The following is a 19,735-nucleotide window of genomic DNA, read 5'->3' as shown; positions in this document are numbered from 1 at the left end:
GGAATGTTATATGCACCCAAAACTGGGAAGAGAGACTGCATTTACCATGTACTTTATATCTTTTAAGCATTTAGTTTCATAACAACCCAAGAAAGGACATACTCATTTTGCAAATGAGGCACCTGAGATAACTGCCAAGGTCACACAGCTAGTAGGTGGAAGAGCGTGTATTCAATGTAAACAATTTGATTATTGTAGATTGATTGCATTAAATGACCTTAATTGTTCACATGTCTGTGTATCCACATCTTTTGCCTTGTGACTTTGCAGTTCTTTAAAAGTAGAATGTGGGGCTTCCCTGGTGGTCTAGTGGTGAAGAATCTGCCTGCCAATGCAGGAGACACGAGTTCAATCCCTGGGCCAGGAGGATCCCACATGCCACAGAGCAACTAAGCCTGTGTGCCACAACTACTGGGCCAGCATTCTAGAACCTGAGAACCACAACTGCTGAGCCCAAGTGCCACAAGTACTGAAGCCCATGTGCCTAGAGCCCATGTTCCGCAAGAGAAGCCACCACAATGAGAAGCCCATGCATTGCAATGAAGAGTAGCACCCCAGCTAGCCACAACTAGAGAAAAAGCACATGCAGCAATGAAAACTCAATGCAGGCAAAAATGAATAAATCTTTTTTAAAAAAAAAAAACAATGTGTTTCCCCCTCCCTTGACTCCAAGTTACATCATGCAACTTGCTTTGGTCAAGGAAATATTATTAGCAGATAGCGTACATGGCGAGACTTCAAAAGGGCGTATTTCTCTGCCATGACCAAGAGAACATGCCTGGGTTAGCCAGATGAAAGTCATAAGAAACAGAACAAATTTGTTCCAGTCATCTCCATGGAAGTCATCCTAGATCAGCTGAATCCTAGACAAACTAGTGAGCTCAGCCAACCTCAGAGAACTGCCTAGCCACCTCCCCCCCACCACCCAATCCCCCAGCCCTTAACTGACTAAAGATAAGGAGTGCGCCTAGGTGAGATGAGCCAAGGGCCTGATTAGCTCAATTCCCCAGACTTGTAAAATAAATAATGTTCTTCCACATTGCTGAGTTTTTGTGGCTGTTACATAGCATCATTGTAGCCAAAGTAACTGATACGCTGGCTCTAGAGCCCATACTGCTAATGACTATGTTGCTTTTCAGATTGTTCCAGTTTTAGGTGAGGGACAAGTAGATATTCAATACCTTCAGCAAAGAGTTAGAAATTTGAGAATAGAGTTTGTAAGAGTCATTAAGGGTAGTAAGATACAATTGAGAATCATTTTAAAAGAAGCAATGCTTAGGGAATTCACTGGCAGTCCAGTGGTTAGGACTCATGCTCTCATTCCCAAGGGCCTAGATTCAGTTCCTGTTTGGAGACCTAAGAACCCACAAACCTCAGGGCATGGCCAAAAAGATAAAGAAGATGTGATATTGAAAACAAGGGAGTGAATGAGCTCTCTAAAGAATAGAATAATTAGTTATAAAGAGTGATAGAGATTTATCCTTTAACATCCAGAAAGAGAAGACAGAGTAGGCAGATACGCAGAGGGGAAAAAATGGATGGAATGAAGCACCATGCTTCATAAGGAGGGAAGTTTCAGGATATAGTTGTCACTGAGAAAGTCACTGGACTAATTGGAAATTTACTTGTGACTTCTGAGAGAAGCATAGATTTTGGAATCAGACACATCTGGATTTGAATTCTGACACTTAATAGTTGTATGGCATTATCAATTCAACAGACATGCTACTGCTGCTGCTACTGCTGCTAAGTTGCTCCAGTCATGTCCGACTCTGTGCGACCCCATAGACGGCAGCCCACCAGGCTCCCCGGTCCCTGGGATTCTCCAGGCAAGAACACTGGAGTGGGTTGCCATTTCCTTCTCCAATGCATGAAGTGAAAAGTGAAAGTGAAGTCGCTCAGTTGTGTCTGACTCTTCAGGACCCCATGGACTGCAGCCTACCAGGCTCCTCCGCCCATGGGATTTTCCAGGCAAGAGTACTGGAGTGGGGTGCCATTGCCTTCTCCAACAGACATGAGTTTGAGCAAACTCCAGGAGGTAGTAAAGTAGAGGGAAGCATGGCATGTTGCAGTCCTTGGGGTTGCAGAGTCAGACACAACTGAACAACTGAATAAGAAAACACATTTAACACAGTGTCTGACATTTGCTAAGAACCTGAGATTAGTAGTGATCAGTGGTGACTGTATTGTTAATAAAATAGTTTTGAATGATAGACCATTTTTTTTTCCCCTAGAGAAATAGCTTCTTTCTAATCTCCTTACTCACAACCCTTCAAAGTGGTAACAAGTATATTCAAACTGATCACTTTCCTTTGAGAGTTAAGGGAGTAGCTTCAAAAACACAAGGAAATTGCATTTTTCTGATACAATTAACTGCATATAATGTTCCAAATTTTGTTATGGAAATAGTAATGACTGCTAATAAGTCATATAAGAGAAAAAAAGGTTTTATGTGTAGGGTGGCAACAGTAAAAGCCAGATAGATTTGAAAGGTAAAGAGGGTAAATATTGAAGTGGAAGCAAAGAGTGAAACAGAGCAGAATCCTTTGGGGCCTCCCAGGTACAAATCCCTCCCATGTCCCCTGTTTTTTATTTATAGGAAATAGGCTTCACTCAACCTCCTAGGTATAGGAGGTTCCACCTTCACTATATTCCAAAAATGAAAGTGAAAGTTGCTCAGTCATGTCCAACTCTTCGCAACCCCATGGACTGTATTGTCCATGGAACTCTTCAGCCCAGAATTCCAAAGGGCAGATTCAAACAGTTGCTAACCAGAGAAGATAATCCGAAGCAGGAACAGTCAAGAAACAATACAGAATGGGGTGAGATCCTGGTTCCTCCTAGGGGGATGTGCCAAGCAATTTGATACATATCTCTGAGTTCTTCTACAGGAACTAAGACCACCCCACCCCTCCCCCAGCCAGGTGGAAGATAGTAACTTCAGTTCAGTTCAGTTCAGTTCAGTCACTCAGTCATGTCCGACTCTTTGTGACCCCATGAACTGCAGCACACCAGGCCTCCCTGTCTGTCACCAACTCCCAGAGTCTACCCAAACCCATGTCCATTGAGTAGGTGATGCCATCCAGCCATCTCATCCTCTGTCATCAACTTCTCCTCCTGCCCTCAATCTTTCCCAGCATCAGGGTCTTTTCAAAGGAGTCAGCTCTTCGCATCAGGTGGCCAAAGTATTGGAGTTTCAGATTCAACATCAGTCTTTCCAATGAACACCCAGGACTGATCACCTTTAGGATGGACTGGTTGGATCTCCTTGCAGTCCAAGGGACTCCCAAGAGTCTTCTCCAACACCACACCACAGTTCAAAAGCATCAGTTCTTCAGTGCTCAGCTTTCTTTATAGTCCAACTCTCACATCCATACATGACTACTGGAAAAACCATTGTAACTTCAGGCTAAGAATAAACACTAGATCCCAGACCAGATGGAACCAGAAGGCTGATGATTGAGATTTCTGAACACAAGCCTTCTACCTCACCAACAACCAATTAGAGGAGGATTACATATCTGGCAGCCCTCTCCACCAATTTTTCCTGTAAAAATGTCTCCCTGAAACCTACTGGGGATATTTGGATGTTTTGAGCACTAACTCCCCTGATTGCCCTGTCTGGCACCTTACAGTCAATGGTATTCTCTCCTTTACCACAGCCTGGTGTCAGTAGATTGGTTTTACCGCATGCAGGCAGGCAGACCCAAATTTGGTTCAACAACAAGAGTGTAGACCAACCAAGAAAGAACTTTGTTACTAAGTATGGTACTGGCACAAAAACAGAAATATAGATGACAAATACATAAAAATAGATCAATGGCACAGGATATAAAGCCCAGAAAATAATTCCATGCACATATGATCAATCTATGACAGAGGAGGCAAGACTGCAATAGAGGAAAGACAGTCTCTTCAATGTGCCAAATGGTGCTGGGAAAACTAGACAACTATGTGTTAAAAAAATGTAATTAGAACATTCTTTAACACTATACACAAAAATAAACTCAAAATGCATTAAAGACCTAAATGTAAGACCAGATACTATAAAACTCTTAGAGGAAAACATATGCGGAACACCCTTTGACATAAATCATAGCAATATCTTTCCTCATCCATCTCCTAGAATAATGGAAATAAAAACAAAAATAAATAAATGGGAGCTAATTAAACCCAAAAAATTTTTCATAGCAAAGAAAACCATAAACAAAATTTAAAAACCCACAGAATGGGAGAAAATACTTGCAAACAATGTGATCAACAGGGGATTAGTCTCCAAAATTTACAAATAGCTCATGTGGCTCAATATTAAGAAAGCAAACAACCCAATCAAAAAATGGGCAGAAGATCTAAGTAGACATTTCTCCAAAGAAGACATACAGATGGCCAACAGGCACAAGAAAAGATGCTCAGCATTGCTAATTATTAGAGAATGCAAATCAAAACTATGAGATATCACCTCATACCGGCCAGAACGGCTATCAACAAAAAGTCTACAACAATAAATGCTGGAGAGGATGTGGAGAAAAGGGAGCCCTCCTACACTGTTGGTAGGAATATAATTGGTACAACCACTATGGAGAACTATGGAAGTTCTTCAAAAACTAAAAATAAAGCTGCCATATGACCCAGCAATCCCACTTCTGGGCATATATCTGGAGAAAAATGTGGTTTGAAAGAATACAGGAACCTCACCCAATGTTCATGTCAATAGTATTTACAATAACCAAGATATAGAAGCAGCGTAAATGTTCATCAATAGGAAAATGGATAAAAAAGAAGTGGTACATATATACAATGAAATGTTGTTGTTGTTTAGTCACTAAGTCATGTCTGACTCTTTTGCAATCCCATGGACTATACCTACCAGGCTCCTCTGTCCATGGAAATTTCCCAGACAAGAATACTGGAGTGGGTTTCCTTGTCCTTCTCCAGGGGATCTTCCCGACCCAGGGACTGAACCCACAGCTCCTGCACTGGCAGATGGATCACCAGTGAAGGCCAGTGGAATATTACCTGGCCATTAAAAAGGGTGAAATAATGCCATTCACAGCAGCATGGATGAACCTGGAGATGATACTAAGTGAAGTAAGTTAGACAGAGACCAATATCACATATCAATTATATGCAGAATCTTTTAAAAAAAAGTGATACAAATGAACTTATAAAACAGAAAGAGACACACAGAGAATGAACCTATGATTACCAGGGGGGAAGTGAGGAGGGAGGGGTAGATTGGGAGTTTGGGACTGACATAAACACACTGCCTTATTTAAAATAGATAACCAACAAGGACCTACTACATAGCACAGGGAACTATACTCAATATTTTGCAATAATCTATAAGGGAAAAGAGCCTGAAAAAATAGATATATATGTATGTATAAATGAATCACTTTGCTGTACACCTGAAACTAACACAACACTGTAAATCAACTATACCTCAATAAAAAAGTTACAATAAAAAAAAAGAGAAGTGAAGAAAGAGATGTGGCCAGTGTGGCAAATAGGTCTAGGAAATACTAATTTCCTTCATCTTCTGCCTCCTAATAAAGGAAAATTTAGCAAGCGTGAAGGCAGGGAAAGTTACAAATGAAAAGGGACAGTTTGAGAAAGTCTATGATGTGGATACTTAATCTTTTTTTGGCCATGATATGGGCATATAAGATCTTAGTTCTCCGACAGGGATCAAACCCATGCCCCTTGCAGTGAAAGCTCAGAGTTCTAATCACTGAACCACAGGGAAGTCCCAATACTTAATGCTAACATGTACTGAGGTGTATTACAATGGAATATCATTTTAGTCATAACAAAGACTGAAATGTTGCCATTTTCAGCAACATGGACAGGCTTGAAGGGTATTAGGTCAAGTGAAATGTTAGAGAAAGCTGAATACTATATGATATCACTTATGCTTTTGAACTGTGGTGTTGGAGAAGACTCTTGAGAGTCCCTTGGACTGCAAGGAGATCCAACCAGTCCATTCTGAAGGAGATCAGCCCTGGGATTTCTTTGGAAGGAATGAGGCTAAAGCTGAAACTCCAGTACTTTGGCCACCTCATGCGAAGAGTTGACTCATTGGAAAAGACTCTGATGCTGGGAGGGATTGGGGGCAGGAGAAGGGGACGACAGAGGATGAGATGGTTGGATGGCATCACTGACTCGATGGACATGAGTCTGAGTGAACTCCAGGAATTGGTAATGGACAGGGAGGCCTGGCGTGCTGCGATTCATGGGGTCACAAGGAGTCGGACACGACTGAGTGACTGATCTGATCTGATCGGATATGTGGAATTTAAAAAATACAGCAAACTAACGAATATAACAAAAGACAGATTCACAGATACAGAGAACAAATTAATGATTACCAGTGGCTAGAGGAAAGGGGGGAGGAGCAATGAGGGGCTACGGATTAAGAGGTGCAAATTATTAACTATAAAATAAGCTATAGGCCTCCCCTGGTGGTCCAGTGGTTGAGATCCACCTGCCAGTGCAGGGGACACGGGTTCGATCCCTGGTTCAGGAGGATCCCACATGCCGAAGGCGAGCCACTAATGAAGCCCTCAGGTCTAGAGTTCGTGCTTGGCAATAATATAAGCCTCTGCAATGAGAAGCCCTCGCATCACAACTAAAGAGTAGTCCCCACTTAATGCAACTAGAGAAAATCTTATGCAGCAACAGACTCAGCACAACCAAAAATAAATAAATTTTCAAAAACAAAACTAAGTAAACTACAAGGATATATCGTGAATATTTTGTAATAACTATAGGTGAAAATGTGGTGGTTTAGTTGCTAAGTCGTGTCCAACTATTGAGACCCCCATGTCCACCAGCCTCCTCTGTCCATGGGATTTTTCCAGGCAAGAGTACTGGAATGAGTTGCCATTTCCTTCTCCAGGGGATCTTCCAGACCCAGGAATCGAACCCACGTCTCCGGCATTGCAGGCAGATTCTTTACCGACTGAGCTACAAGGGAAGCTCAAGTGAAGTATAAGCTTTAAACAAAAATTTTTTAAAAAATATAATGAGTCACAATATAATGAATTGTATTTTTACATCTGTAACTTACATAATATTGTACCTCAACTATACTTCAATTTAAAAAAAGCATCTTCCCTGGAAGTCCAGTGGTTAAGACTCCACCATTCTACTGCAGGGGGCAAGTGTTTGATCCCTACTCAGGGAACTAAGATCCCACATGCTTCAAGGCAAGGCCAAAAAAAAAAAAAAAAAAAAAAAATTACTGAGGGAAGTGAAAGGGCATGAGAAGTACCCTGAATGAATAAATAAATTCATGGCAAAAGAGAGGAAGTCAGAGAGGGAAATAGGAGGGCTTCTCCTTTCTTTAATGCAGAAAGTGAGAAGATGGCAAACATTAAGAGGTGGCAACAGAAGGAAGACAAAGGAGCTTATGACTCCTCAATCTTAACAAAAGAGGGGTAAGATTATTTACTGCAGCCCAGGGAAGGCAAGGTTTGAAAGAGCTGGTGTGGTATAGTATGTTATCCTGAGGAACTGACAAAGGATCACTAAAGATGTCATTAAGCTCTGAGAGCTAAATTGATGCAAAAACAAGTATTTTATGATTACTGGACTTATAGATGTTGTTAGTCTTCTCATCCTCACTTTTTAAGTTCAGTGATTCTAAATGGTTCTGAAATTCTATGTCTTCTTAAACTAACTGGAAATAATTTAGTAATAGTTCAGGGTATCTGTGTATTGGAGCATATGCTTTGTAATTAACCCAAATCCACAATCTTACAATACAAAATCATAACCTTTCTAAGCAATGGAGTCATTGTCAGGATCAAGGGAGATTAAACTTTTTAAAGTTGGGCATAAGATTTATAACAACTGCTTTTTGACCCCAGACTTTTTCTTTTTTTGCCTGAGCAGACTGGTTCCAAATAGGAAAAGAAGTATGTCAAGGCTGTCACCTTATTTATTTAACTTATATGCAGAGTACATCATGAGAAACGCTGGGTTGGATGAAGCACAAGCTGGAATCAAGATTGCCGGGAGAAATATCAATAACCTCAGATATGCAGATGACACCACCCTTATGGCAGAAAACGAGAACTAAAGAGTCGCTTGATGAAAGTGAAAGAGGAGAATGAAAAAGTTGGCTTAAAGCTCAACATTCAGAAAACTAAGATCATGGCATCCGGTCTCATTGCTTCATGGCAAATAGATGGGGAAACAGTGGAAACAGTGGCTGACTTTATTTTCTTAGGCTCCAAAATCACTGCAGATGGTGACTGCAGCCATGAAATTACAAGACGCTTGCTCCTTGGAAGATGACCAACCTAGACACCATATTAAAAAGCAGAGACATTACTTTGTTAACAAAGGTCCATCTAGTCAAGGCTATGGTTTTTCCAGTAATCATGTATGGATGTGAGAGTTGGACTGTAAAGAAAGCTGAGCGCCGAAGAATTGATGCTTTTGAACTGTGGTGTTGGAGAAGACTCTTGGGAGTCCCTTGGACTGCAAGGAGATCCAACCAGTCCATCCTAAAGGAGATTAGTCCTGAGTGTTCATTGGAAGGACTGATGTTGAAGCTGAAACTCCAACACTGTGGCCACCTGATGCAAGAGCTGACTCATTTGAAAAGACCCTGATGCTTAGAAAGATCGAAGGTGGGAGAAGGGGACAACAGAGGATGAGATGGTTGGATGGCATCACCGACTCAATGGACATGAATTTGGGTAAGCTCCAGGAGTTGGAGCTGGACAGGGAGGCCTGGTGTGCTGCAGTCCATGGGGTCGCAAAGAGTTGGATACGACTGAGTCACTGAAGCGAACTGAACTGAGCAGTATACGGGTCTTAGTTCCTTGACCAGATGGATCCCATGACCCAAGCAATGGAAGCACAGGATCCTAACCATTGAGCTGCCAAGGAATTCCCTTTCTATTTTGAAGAATTTCAAACCTAGAGAAATTCCAATAAGGTAGAACCCCTATAATATAGAAACTGTATATTCACTATTTTTTTACTTTTTAAATCAAAGTATAGTTGATGAATACTACTACATGTTACAGGTATACGATATAGTGATTCACAATTTTTAAATGTTATACTCCATTTATAGTTATGGTAACAACACATTGACTATAATCCCTGTGCTGTACAATGTATTCTTGTAGCTTATTTTATATTTAATAGTCTGCTTCTCTTAATCCCTTACCCTGTACCACCCTACCTATTGGTAACCTCTAGTTTGTTCTCTGTATTGGTGAGTCTGCCTCTCTTTCATTATAGTTAGTTTGTTGTGTTTTTTAGAATCCACATAAAAGTGATACCATACAGTATCTGTCTTTCTCTTATTTCCCTTTAGCCTAATAACTCTCCAAGTCCACCAATGTTGCTGCAATTGGCAACATTTCATTCTTTGCATGGGCCAGCAAGTTCCATTGTGTAGAATATTACTTGTTTATCTGTTAATCTATGATGTACACTGAGGTTGGTTCCATGTCTTGGCAATTATAAATAATGCTCTTATGAACATTGGGGTGCATGTATTTTTTTGAATATGTTTTTGTATTTTCTGGATATATATCCAGGAATGGAACTGCCAGGTCATACAGTAGCTCTCATGCACGTGAATTTGAGCAAACCGCAGGAGACAGTGAAGGACAGGGAAGCCTGGTGTGCTGTATGTAGGCCATGGAGTTGCAGTCCGACACAACTTAGTGACTGAAAAACAATGAACAGCAGCTTCATTTTCAGTCTTCTGAGAAACCGCCATACTGTTTTCCACAGTGGCTATACCAATTTACATTCCCATAAAACGTAAAAGGGTTCCCTTTTCTTCACATCCTAGGCAACATCAGTTATTCGTGTTCTGATGACAGCCACTGTGACAGGTGTGAGGTGATATCAGTGTGGTTTTGATCTGATTCACCAATTAACACTTGCCACCTCTTTGTGATCTCTCTTCCTGCTTTCTCTCTCACATGTTTATTTCATATAGCATGGTTTCAATCCTAAAAACTTAACCATGTATTTCCTACCAAGGTCATCCCTTCATACTACTATAGGAGTTATCATACTAGAGAAATTTAATACTGAAATATTATCTAATGTATACTCCCTGGCCAATCCAAATTTCCCCAACTGTCCTAATATCACTCCTTAAAAATTTTGTCCAATCCAGGATCCAATCAAGGACCATTTTTTTTGTAATGTTTTCTTAATCTTCAGGCTTTGTCTTTCATAACTAATTTTTTGAAGCACCTAGGAAAATTATTTTGTATAATATGCCTTTTTAAAACAATTATCTTGATTTCCTCCCTCATGATTAGATTCAGATTAAATATTTTTGGCAGCCTTCTTACATAGATGTGTCCTTAAAAGTTACACATTTTGAAAGGAGAAAGAGAATAAGGGATTATATCAAGTGCCAAGTTAAGTATATATAACAATACCCCTAACTATCATAGTCCTATTATCAAGTATAGCAGACACACAGATGTTCAGACCACCCTTCAAGAAAGCACTCACTCCCAGATGAGAGGAGAGTGCTTGGCTGACAGCATCTTGCTGTTAGTCCCTCCAGTGTCAATTGGAGGTCATTCTCTCTTCCAGGTATCCCCTAGTAACAGTAAAAGAGCCAAGCCACTTCTGCCCAGTTGTGAGACTTCTCTAACGGAGAACCTTGGTTAGGCTTTCACTGTGCTGCAGAGACTTTCAGGTCTACATTATGGTCTGCTAACTCCTGCTCAATTCTGCTTCCCATTTTCTTTCACTGATGTTACTCTTCAAGAAAGCGTTTGCACTTCTTGCTCCACCTCAGTGTCTGCTTCCTGGAAAACTCAGCCTGAAACATTCTTGTTTAAGAGATGAAAAAAAAAAAAAAAACAGGAGATCTGGGAACTTTAAGTGCTATTCCAAACCAATTCATAGTAGAAAGACGACTTATCTACTATTAAGAGGATATGAATATAGGCAAACTGACTCCAGGTTCAAAAACTAATCACTTTCATGTTATAAATCAGTGTAGTAGTCTTAAAATATTGTAGGCCCTCAGTATCTCTTAACTGCAATTTTCCTACTTTTCAGCTCAAGTAGTTCCAAGAAAATCATCCTCAGACAAACTGAATTTTTTACTTTGATATCTATTAACACATATGCCGACTTTTAGCTGAGTCTATGGGGTTAACCCTTTATGTACTATTTTGTTATGCATTTAGATGATTATAATGTTAAAAAAAAAAAAGAGTTCTTAGAGACAAGTACTCCTTTTTTTGCCATCCCATGTGGCAGGTGGAACTCCCCCAACCAGGGATCCAATCCATGTCCCCTACAGGGAAGTGTGGAATCTTAACCACTGGACCACCAGGAAATCCAAGACCAGTATTCTTATCAATATTATATATCCCAATGACAGATGCTATTAATGAATCTAATGCTAGCACCATAATCTGTTTTAAAATAATTCAGTGGGCGATAATATACCATGGTGAATGAAAACAGTGGTATAAAGTTACAATGACTTTAGTTGTAGTCCATATCTGCTACGTCTCTGCTGTACATGTGACTTTGGGCAAGCCACCTAACCTAAGTCATAGGGTTGTAACCAGGATAAAGTGTAAGTAATACACTTAGTAGAGTGCCTGAAACATCATAAATGGAAAGCACTAAACCTTTTTTGATTATCTCTTAAATGGCAGGCATTTTCTCTTTCATGCATTGGAGAAGGAAGTGGCAACCCACTCCAGTACTCTTGCCTGGAGAATCCCAGGGACGGCGAAGCCTGGTGGGCTGCCATCTATGGGGTCACACAGAGTCGGACACAACTGAAGTGACTTAGCATTAGCATACTAATCTCTGGTGATTCAAGACAGATCTGTAATATCATTCAATCCTTGAAGAGGATCATAGCATAATCATGAGATAGAAGAAAAATAAAAGCTATCTATATTTTAAAAAATTCAAATAGATTCTAATGACTGATTATTTAATTTCATTAAATACCAAAACTTTAAAACTATACCAAAACTATACCAAATGACTTAATTTGCATATTGCTGATTGAGAAATAATAAGACATTAGTTCAACAGACTTTATACCCTTCACCCTTAATATCTGTCAAATAAATACAACATCCAAGTTATACATTTTTAAATCCTTTTTATTGAACTGATTTTAATAACACTGTTTTAGCTGGTGGCATCTGCCCCAGACCAAAACAAAGCCACTGTTAATGCTATTAAACATCCTCAAAGTAATCCCATTTGTTTTTGTACTTGGAATATAATTAAACTTTTGACATCACATAATCAAGCAAATAGCAGTGCATACTATGTTATTCAAAAAGACTTTATGCATTTCATTTAAAAAATCATTTCGCAAGAGGCTTCAGCTTTATCAACACATTCTACACTTCATGCTCTCAAAATGAAAGTGCCCTAAAACTAACCCTAAGGTTTTTTTTTTTTACTGTTATTAATGAACACTATTCAGGGTTATAGAACTGAAATTTAACATTTTACAGTATAAGAGGCAATAAATTATTAATATCTGCCGACACAAATTCCACTCAGACTAAATACATCATTGCTACATTCAAAAAGACATTTTGTAAATATTAATATGCTAATTCATATGCTGCAGTGCAAAAGAAGTGACACCCTAACAGTTTCCTGAGCTTTAGGAAATTAACAACATCTTTCTGACTGTGACTCTCAATTTAAAATAGGCTCTTTATAATATGAAGCCATGTCAAAACTATACAATTAAATTAGGTTTTTAGAGAACTGAAAAGATTGGTCAGAGTTACGGCGGTTTAGGGTAATGAAAAAGTTTTCAAAGCAAAAGTATTTACAAAGCTACAAAGGACTATGGATTTACATGTAGTATAAAGATCAAAGATAACCTGATTGCCAAATGATCACAATTATCCCCTCTCTTTCAAAAATATTACACTGAAAGACTTTATAAGTTATCTAGCATTAAATATGCCAACCTGTAGAACATTATACATTTTAACACATTCTTCCATAATGCCCAGTAAGAAGGAATAAAAGCTAAAACATTAAAAATCAAGAAAATAAACATGCTTTTAGGAATGTTTTTGCATGGGAATATGCTAGGGGAAGTGAAAATGATTTCTCATCAGAACTCTATTTTTCCTCAAAATTACAAAGACCGAGTTTCTACTTCAATTTTTTCTTCTGCTTGTACTGCATCAGGATCAACATGAACAACTGGAGGCCGCAAGATAACTTCGGGCCCTCCACCATATATAGACTGGAGAAAATTCCATGTTTCTTCAGAAATCTGACCAGAATCTGCTCCTAAAAATCAAGTACATAGAGAAAAAACAATATTTACAAACTTTCATATTCATATTGCAAAAGCTTTCATAATGTACCCCCAGTATGAATACTCTAGGAATAACTGAGAAGTTTCAGAACATGAATCTTCAGGCTATCAGCCCATATAGTTATAGGCTGCAACTTTATGGTCTGCCTTAAAAAGTTAGAGATTCTTTTTCCCACATATTCTTTTTTTTTTAATTAATTTTGATTGGTGTACAGTTGCTTTACAATGTTGTATTAGTTTCTACTGTACAGCAAAGTGAATCAGCTATATGTACACATATAGCCCCTTTTTTTTGGATTTCCTTCCAATTTAGATTACCATAGATCATTGAGTACTAAGAGTTTCCTGAACTACAGAGTGTGACAAATCACTAACAAGTGAAGGCTTAATAGTATTAGTCAAACTTACCTTGCCTGAGTATCACATTGCCACATTTGGTGACTGCAATTTTAGTGTTATCAATAGGACCTGGAGGATCTAAGTTAAAACGCAAAACAAAGAATCAAAATGTATAAATGCACCAAACAACTACATATTTCTGAACCTGAATTAATGAAGGATGTAACTGTTTAATCAGATTATTTTTCAGTCAGATTATTCTAGTCAGCTCTTAACTGTCTTATTCCAAGCTTCTTTCTCTTTGGGTCTTAGTTCCCCAAAACAGAACCAGGAAAGCAGACAAGTGAAGTTTTCTCACTACCATCCAAAATGTAATAAAAATAATTTCTTAACTATCCATTTGGGGATTACAGATTAAAATGCACTTTTAATGCTATGAAAGAACAATTCCTTTGTAATTTAAAAAGAATGCAACTCTCAGTTTCAGACTGTCATTAAATTAAAAATATTATACAATGAAATGCTAAAGTGCATATATATATATTTTTTTATTTTGGCTGTGCCTGAAGGTTTGCAGGATCTTAGTTCCCTGACCAGGGATTGGACCTGGATCCTTGGTAGTGAAAACACAGTATCCTAACCACTGGCTGTCAGGGAATTCTCAAAATGAATCCTTTTTTAACGGGAAAAAACTTTGTTTTCCCCTTGAATACAAAAGTATAGTGCACTTTCATTATCAAAATACTTTTAAAAGAAAAAAAGGCACAAAAGAGAAAAAAATACTGTGATCCCACTACAGAAAGACAGGCAAATTGTTTTCACATCTTTCTGGTCTTTTTGCCTTTGTACATGTTTGCCTTTTTAAAGGTTCCAACTATGCATACTATATTATAACCTTTTTCATATATCAAGAACATCTTATTTTTTAATTATTAAATAGTTATACAAATAATTTTTAAAGTTCATATAGTATCCCATTGTAACAGATGCACCATAGTTTAACTAATCTTATTGTTGGAAGGATTAAAAAAATGTTTTTAATGTTAAGATTGTAGACTAATTTTTATTTAGTTCCCTTATACTTTCCATGAATATGCTATAATTTGTGAAAGTTTTTAAAAAATTAAAAATAACCAAAATATAAACTCGACTGTATGATCCCTGATCTCTTGTTCAGTAGTTTAATTCCAAATATATATATTCAAAAAACATTTGTCAAGTAAACAAAAAATTTGCAAAGAATTTTGTGTTTCTGTTAAACACTTACCTCCATCTTTACCCTTCACAAAACTTTCCCATTCTCTAAACCATTGCATACTGATGCAATAAAAAGTAGCTGGAGAGTCTTCCTCTTGGAATGCTCTGTTGAGCTACAGAGGAAAAAAAAATCAGTCACTTAAAGTCTAAAACGTGTTTTGTAGCAGAATACAACCATTCTACTTCATTATCTGATGAGGCCAATTCCTCATACACAAAGAATGTGATGTACGTTGATGCTAAGTTATCTTAATAGGACATGTTAACACCTGATAAACATTCAATCACTCCATCTATTGAGTTTTAAGACAAAACCCTAGAGTTATGGAATAATTACAGACTTGCATTTTAAAAAACAGCTTTAAAAAATAAAAAAGTTTTATTAAAGAATAATCCACCTACTATTAACATAAAGTTCAATGGTTTTCAGTTAAGTTTATAGTTCTGCAACTACTACCACAATCCATTAAAACATTTCTGACACCCCAAAAAGTTCCCCTGCACCTGTTTGCAATCAATCACTTCCTCTCAGCCCCAGGAAACCACTGATCTACTCTACCTTTTATAAAAAGAGGTTTCATATAAATGGAATGAGACATCACATAGTCATTTTTTGTCTTATCTTCTTTCACTTGGCATAATGTTTCTAAGATTCATCATATGCATGTATCAGTAGCTCTACCTTTTTTATGCTTAGTTGTATTCCATTGTATGGATATACCACATCTTGTTTATCTATTTGGCACCAGATGGGTATATCAATTATTTCCAGTTTGGGACAACTACGACCAATTCTGCTATGAGCATCTGTGTACACGGTTTTGCAGACTTTAATGATCATTTCTCTGGTGTTGTGTGAAAGTTGCTCAGTTTTATCCAACTCTTTGCAACCCCATGGACTATACATTCCAGGGAATTCTCCAGGCCAGAATACTGGAGTGGGTAGCCTTTCCCCTCTCCAGGGGATCTTCCCAACCCAGGAATCAAACCCAGGTCTCTCGCATTGCAGGCAGATTCCTTACCAGCTGAGCCACAAGGGAAGCCCCATTTCTCTGGAGTAAATACCTAAGAATGAGACTGCTGAGTCACGTGTTGCTGCTGCTGTTCAGTCACTAAGTTGTGTCCGACTCTTTGTGACCCCATGGAATGTAGCATGTCAGGCTGAGTCCTGTGCTGAGTGGTTGCTTAACCTCTAAAAAACTTTCAAGCTGGTTGTCATTTGGCATGACAAAGAGTTGGTGGCACTCTTTGTTGGGCACACTACATGCCCACCAACAATGTTTATGAGAATTCTAGTTTTCTACATTTTTGTCAGAACTTGATATTGTCCTCTTGTTTCAGTCATTCTAAAAAGTGTGTAATGTAGCTATAATTTGCATTTTACTAATGACTAATGAGAATGTGTACTTATTAATATGCTTAGTTAACACTCATATATTAAGGATAATGTATATTAAAATATTTTGCTTATTTTCAAACTGGAATATCTGTCTTCTTGAGTTGTATGAATTCTTTACATAACCTGGATATAAGTCCCTTGATGATAAGTGATTTACAAATGCCTAGAACTGGATTTCGGAGAAGGCAGTGGCAACATACTCCAGTACTCTTGCCTGGAAAATCCCATGGATGGAGGAGCCTGGTGGGCTGCAGTCCATGGGGTCTCGAAGAGTCGGACAAGACCGAGCGACTTCACTTTCACTTTTCACTTTCATGCACTGGAGAAGGAAATGGCAACCCACTCCAATGTTCTTGCCTGGACAATCCCAGGGATAGCAGACCCTAGTGGCCTGCCGTCTATGGGGTCACACAGAGTTGGACATGACTGAAGCGACTTAGCAGTGGCAGGACTGGATTTGGGTCTACCTTCCTAATGTACATTTCTTCTAGTATCAGCATTGCTGGTCTTACTGATTGTCCCATTAATTGAGATGATAAACCATCCCACATTACCTCTGACAATGTAACTAACTTTACACAAAATAAATGAAGAAGTGGGCTAACATCCATAAGATTCACTAACTTTACCATATGTTATTGTTGTTTAGTAGCTAAGTCATTTCCAACTCTTTTGCGACCCCATGGACTGTAACCCACTAGGCTCCTCTGTCCATGGAATTATCCAAGGAAGAACACAGGAGTGGGTTGTCATTTCCTTCTTCAGGGGATCTTCTCGACCCAGGGATTGAACCTGTATCACCTGCATTGGCAGGCAGATTCTTTACTACTGACCATCACCTAAAAGTCGTTGGCCTACTGAATACTGTTTTTGTGTCTAGGTGACAAAACACTGTGGGCCTGGTACTGTCCTATATGATGCAGTATATACTCTAAACTGTATAGTCCATGGGGTCGCAAAGAGTTGGTCAAGACTGAGCAACTTTCACAAAACACCAGAGAAATGATCATTAAAGTCTGTGAAATGCTGTACACAGGGTTTTCTTAAACATTTGACACAAATGATAAAAACCTAGAAATATTGATATAATACTAGCATCTAATCCTCAGACTCCATCATTTTTCTAAATGATCCAACAATATTGTTCATAGTCAAAGAATCCAGTGAAGAATCACCTATTGGGTGATTACTGGCAGTCCAGTGATTGAGACACTGCACTTCCATTTCAGGGGGCGTAGGTTTGATCCCTGGTCCAGGAACTAGGATCCCACATGCTTCATGACCAAAAAAGCACCCCTCAAAAGAGAAAATCCCAAGAATCACCTGCTGCATATAACTTCCCATTTCCTTTCAGTTCAGTTCAGTTCAGTCGCTCAGTCGTGTCCGAATCTTTGCAACCCCATGAATCGCAGCACGCCAGGCCTCCCTGTCCATCACCAACTCCTGGAGTTCACTCAAATTCAGTCCATTGAGTCGGTGATGACATCCAGCCATCTCATACTCTTTAGTCCCCTTCTCCTCCTGCCCCCAATCCCTCCCAGCATCAGTCTTTTCCAATGAGTCAACTCTTCGCATGAGGTGGCCAAATAATTGGAGTTTCAGCTTTAGCATCAGTCCTTCCAATGAACACCCAAGACTGATCTCCTTTAGAATGGACTGGTTGGATCTCCTTTGCAGCCCAAGGGACTCTCAAGAGTCTTCTCCAACACCACAGTTCAAAAGCATCAATTCTTCGGCGCTCAGCTTTCTTCACAGTCCAACTCTCACATCCATACATGACTAGTGGAAAAACCATAGCCTTGATTAGACGGACCTTTGTTGGCAAAGTAATGTCTCTGCTTTTCAATATGCTATCTAGATTGGTCATAACTTTCCTTCCAAGGAGTAAGCGTCTTTTAATTTCATGGCTGCAGTCACCATCTGCAGTCATTTTGGAGGCCCCCCCCAAAAAAAGTCTGACACTGTTTCTACTGTTTCCCCATCTATTTCCCATGAAGTGATGGGACCAGATGCCATGATCTTAGTTTTCTGAATGTTGGTTGAGCTTTAAGTCAACTTTTGCACTCTCCTCTTTCACTTTCATCAAGAGGCTTTTTAGTTCCTCTTTACTTTCTCCCATAAGGGTGGTATCATCTGCATATCAGAAGTTATTGATATTTCTCCCAGCAATCTTGATTTCAGCTTGTGCTTCTTCCAGCCCGGCGTACTCATGATGTACTCTGCAGAGAAGTTAAATAAGCAGGGTGACAATATACAGCCTTGATGTACTCCTTTTCCTTTTTGGAACCAGTTTGTTGTTCCATGGGCAGTTCTAACTGTTGCTTCCTGACCTGCATATAGGTTTCTCAAGAGGCAAGGTCAGGTGGTCTGGTATTCCCATCTCTTTCAGAATTTTCCACAGTTTATTGTGATCCACACAGTCAAAGGCTTTGGCATAGTCAATAAAGCAGAAATAGATGATTTTCTGGAACTCTCTTGCTTTTTCGATGATCCAGCAGATTTTGGCAATTTGATCTCTGGTTCCTCTGCCTTTTCTAAATCCAGCTTGAACATCTGGAAGTTCACGGTTCACGTATTGCAGAAGCCTGGCTTGCAGAATTTTGAGCATTACTTTACTACCGTGTGAGATGAGTGCAATTGTGTGGTAGTTTGAGCATTCTTTGGCATTGCCTTTCTTTGGGACTGGAATGAAACTAACCTTTTCCAGTCCTGTGGCCACTGCTGAGTTTTCCAAATTTGCTGGCATATTGAGTGCAGCACTTTCACAGCATCATCTTCCAGGATTTGAAATAGCTCAACTGGAATTCCATCACCTCCACTAGCTTTGTTCGTAGTGATGCTTTCTAAGGCCCACTTGACTTCACATTCCAGGATGTCTGGCTCTAGGTGAGTGAGCACACCATCGTGATTATCTGGGTCGTGAAGCTCTTTTTTGTACAGTTCTTCTGTGTATTCTTGCCACCTCTTTTTAATATCTTCTGCTTCTGTTAGGTCCCTACCATTTCTGTCCTTTATATAATACTTTATATAATATTATTTGCCAGCAAAGGTCCATCTAGTCAAGGCTATGGTTTTTCCAGTAGCCATGTATGGATGCGAGAGTTGGACGGTAAAGAAAGCTGAGTGCAGAAGAATCGATGCTTTTGAACTGTGGTGTTGAAGAAGACTCTTGAGAGTCCCTTGGACTGCAAGGAGATCTAACCAGTCCATCCTAAAGGAGATGAATTGGTGATGGACAGGGAGGCCTGGCATGCTGCAGTCCATGTGGTCACAGAGAGTCGGACACGACTGAGCAACTGAACTGAACTGAATACTATTATAATCTATTTTGAAGTGCAAATTATCCAAAATTCAGCAAGGAAAAGTCCCTTCTAGCTGGCTTTTGTGTACTTCTGACATTTCCCCATCATTCT

The 19,735-nt window shown here is 39.2% G+C and overlaps 1 protein-coding gene across 6 annotated transcripts in view; it reads right to left on the bottom strand.

Moving 5' to 3' along the window:
- Positions 1 to 12,116: 12,116 nt before the first annotated feature.
- Positions 12,117 to 19,735, bottom strand: part of USP33 (ubiquitin specific peptidase 33) — a 59,380-nt gene continuing 51,761 nt past the window's right edge. For 4 of the 6 annotated variants that reach the window (XM_044944826.1, XM_006068426.3, XM_025288417.2 and 1 more), the window contains 3 exons: positions 14,934 to 15,036; positions 13,736 to 13,804; positions 12,117 to 13,299 (listed from right to left, as the gene is read on the bottom strand). In XM_044944826.1, coding sequence (XP_044800761.1) covers positions 13,142 to 13,299; positions 13,736 to 13,804; positions 14,934 to 15,036 — 330 coding nt within the window. In that variant the 3' untranslated portion in view covers positions 12,117 to 13,141. Of the gene's footprint in view, positions 13,300 to 13,735; positions 13,805 to 14,933; positions 15,037 to 19,735 lie in introns of those variants that run through there. The other 2 variants (XM_044944827.1, XM_044944828.1) reach the window with 1 other exon arrangement.

This window comes from Bubalus bubalis, chromosome 6, assembly GCF_019923935.1.
Source record: "Bubalus bubalis isolate 160015118507 breed Murrah chromosome 6, NDDB_SH_1, whole genome shotgun sequence".
NCBI classification, from domain to species: domain Eukaryota; kingdom Metazoa; phylum Chordata; class Mammalia; order Artiodactyla; family Bovidae; genus Bubalus; species Bubalus bubalis.
This window is presented reverse-complemented; position numbering and strand designations above follow the sequence as displayed.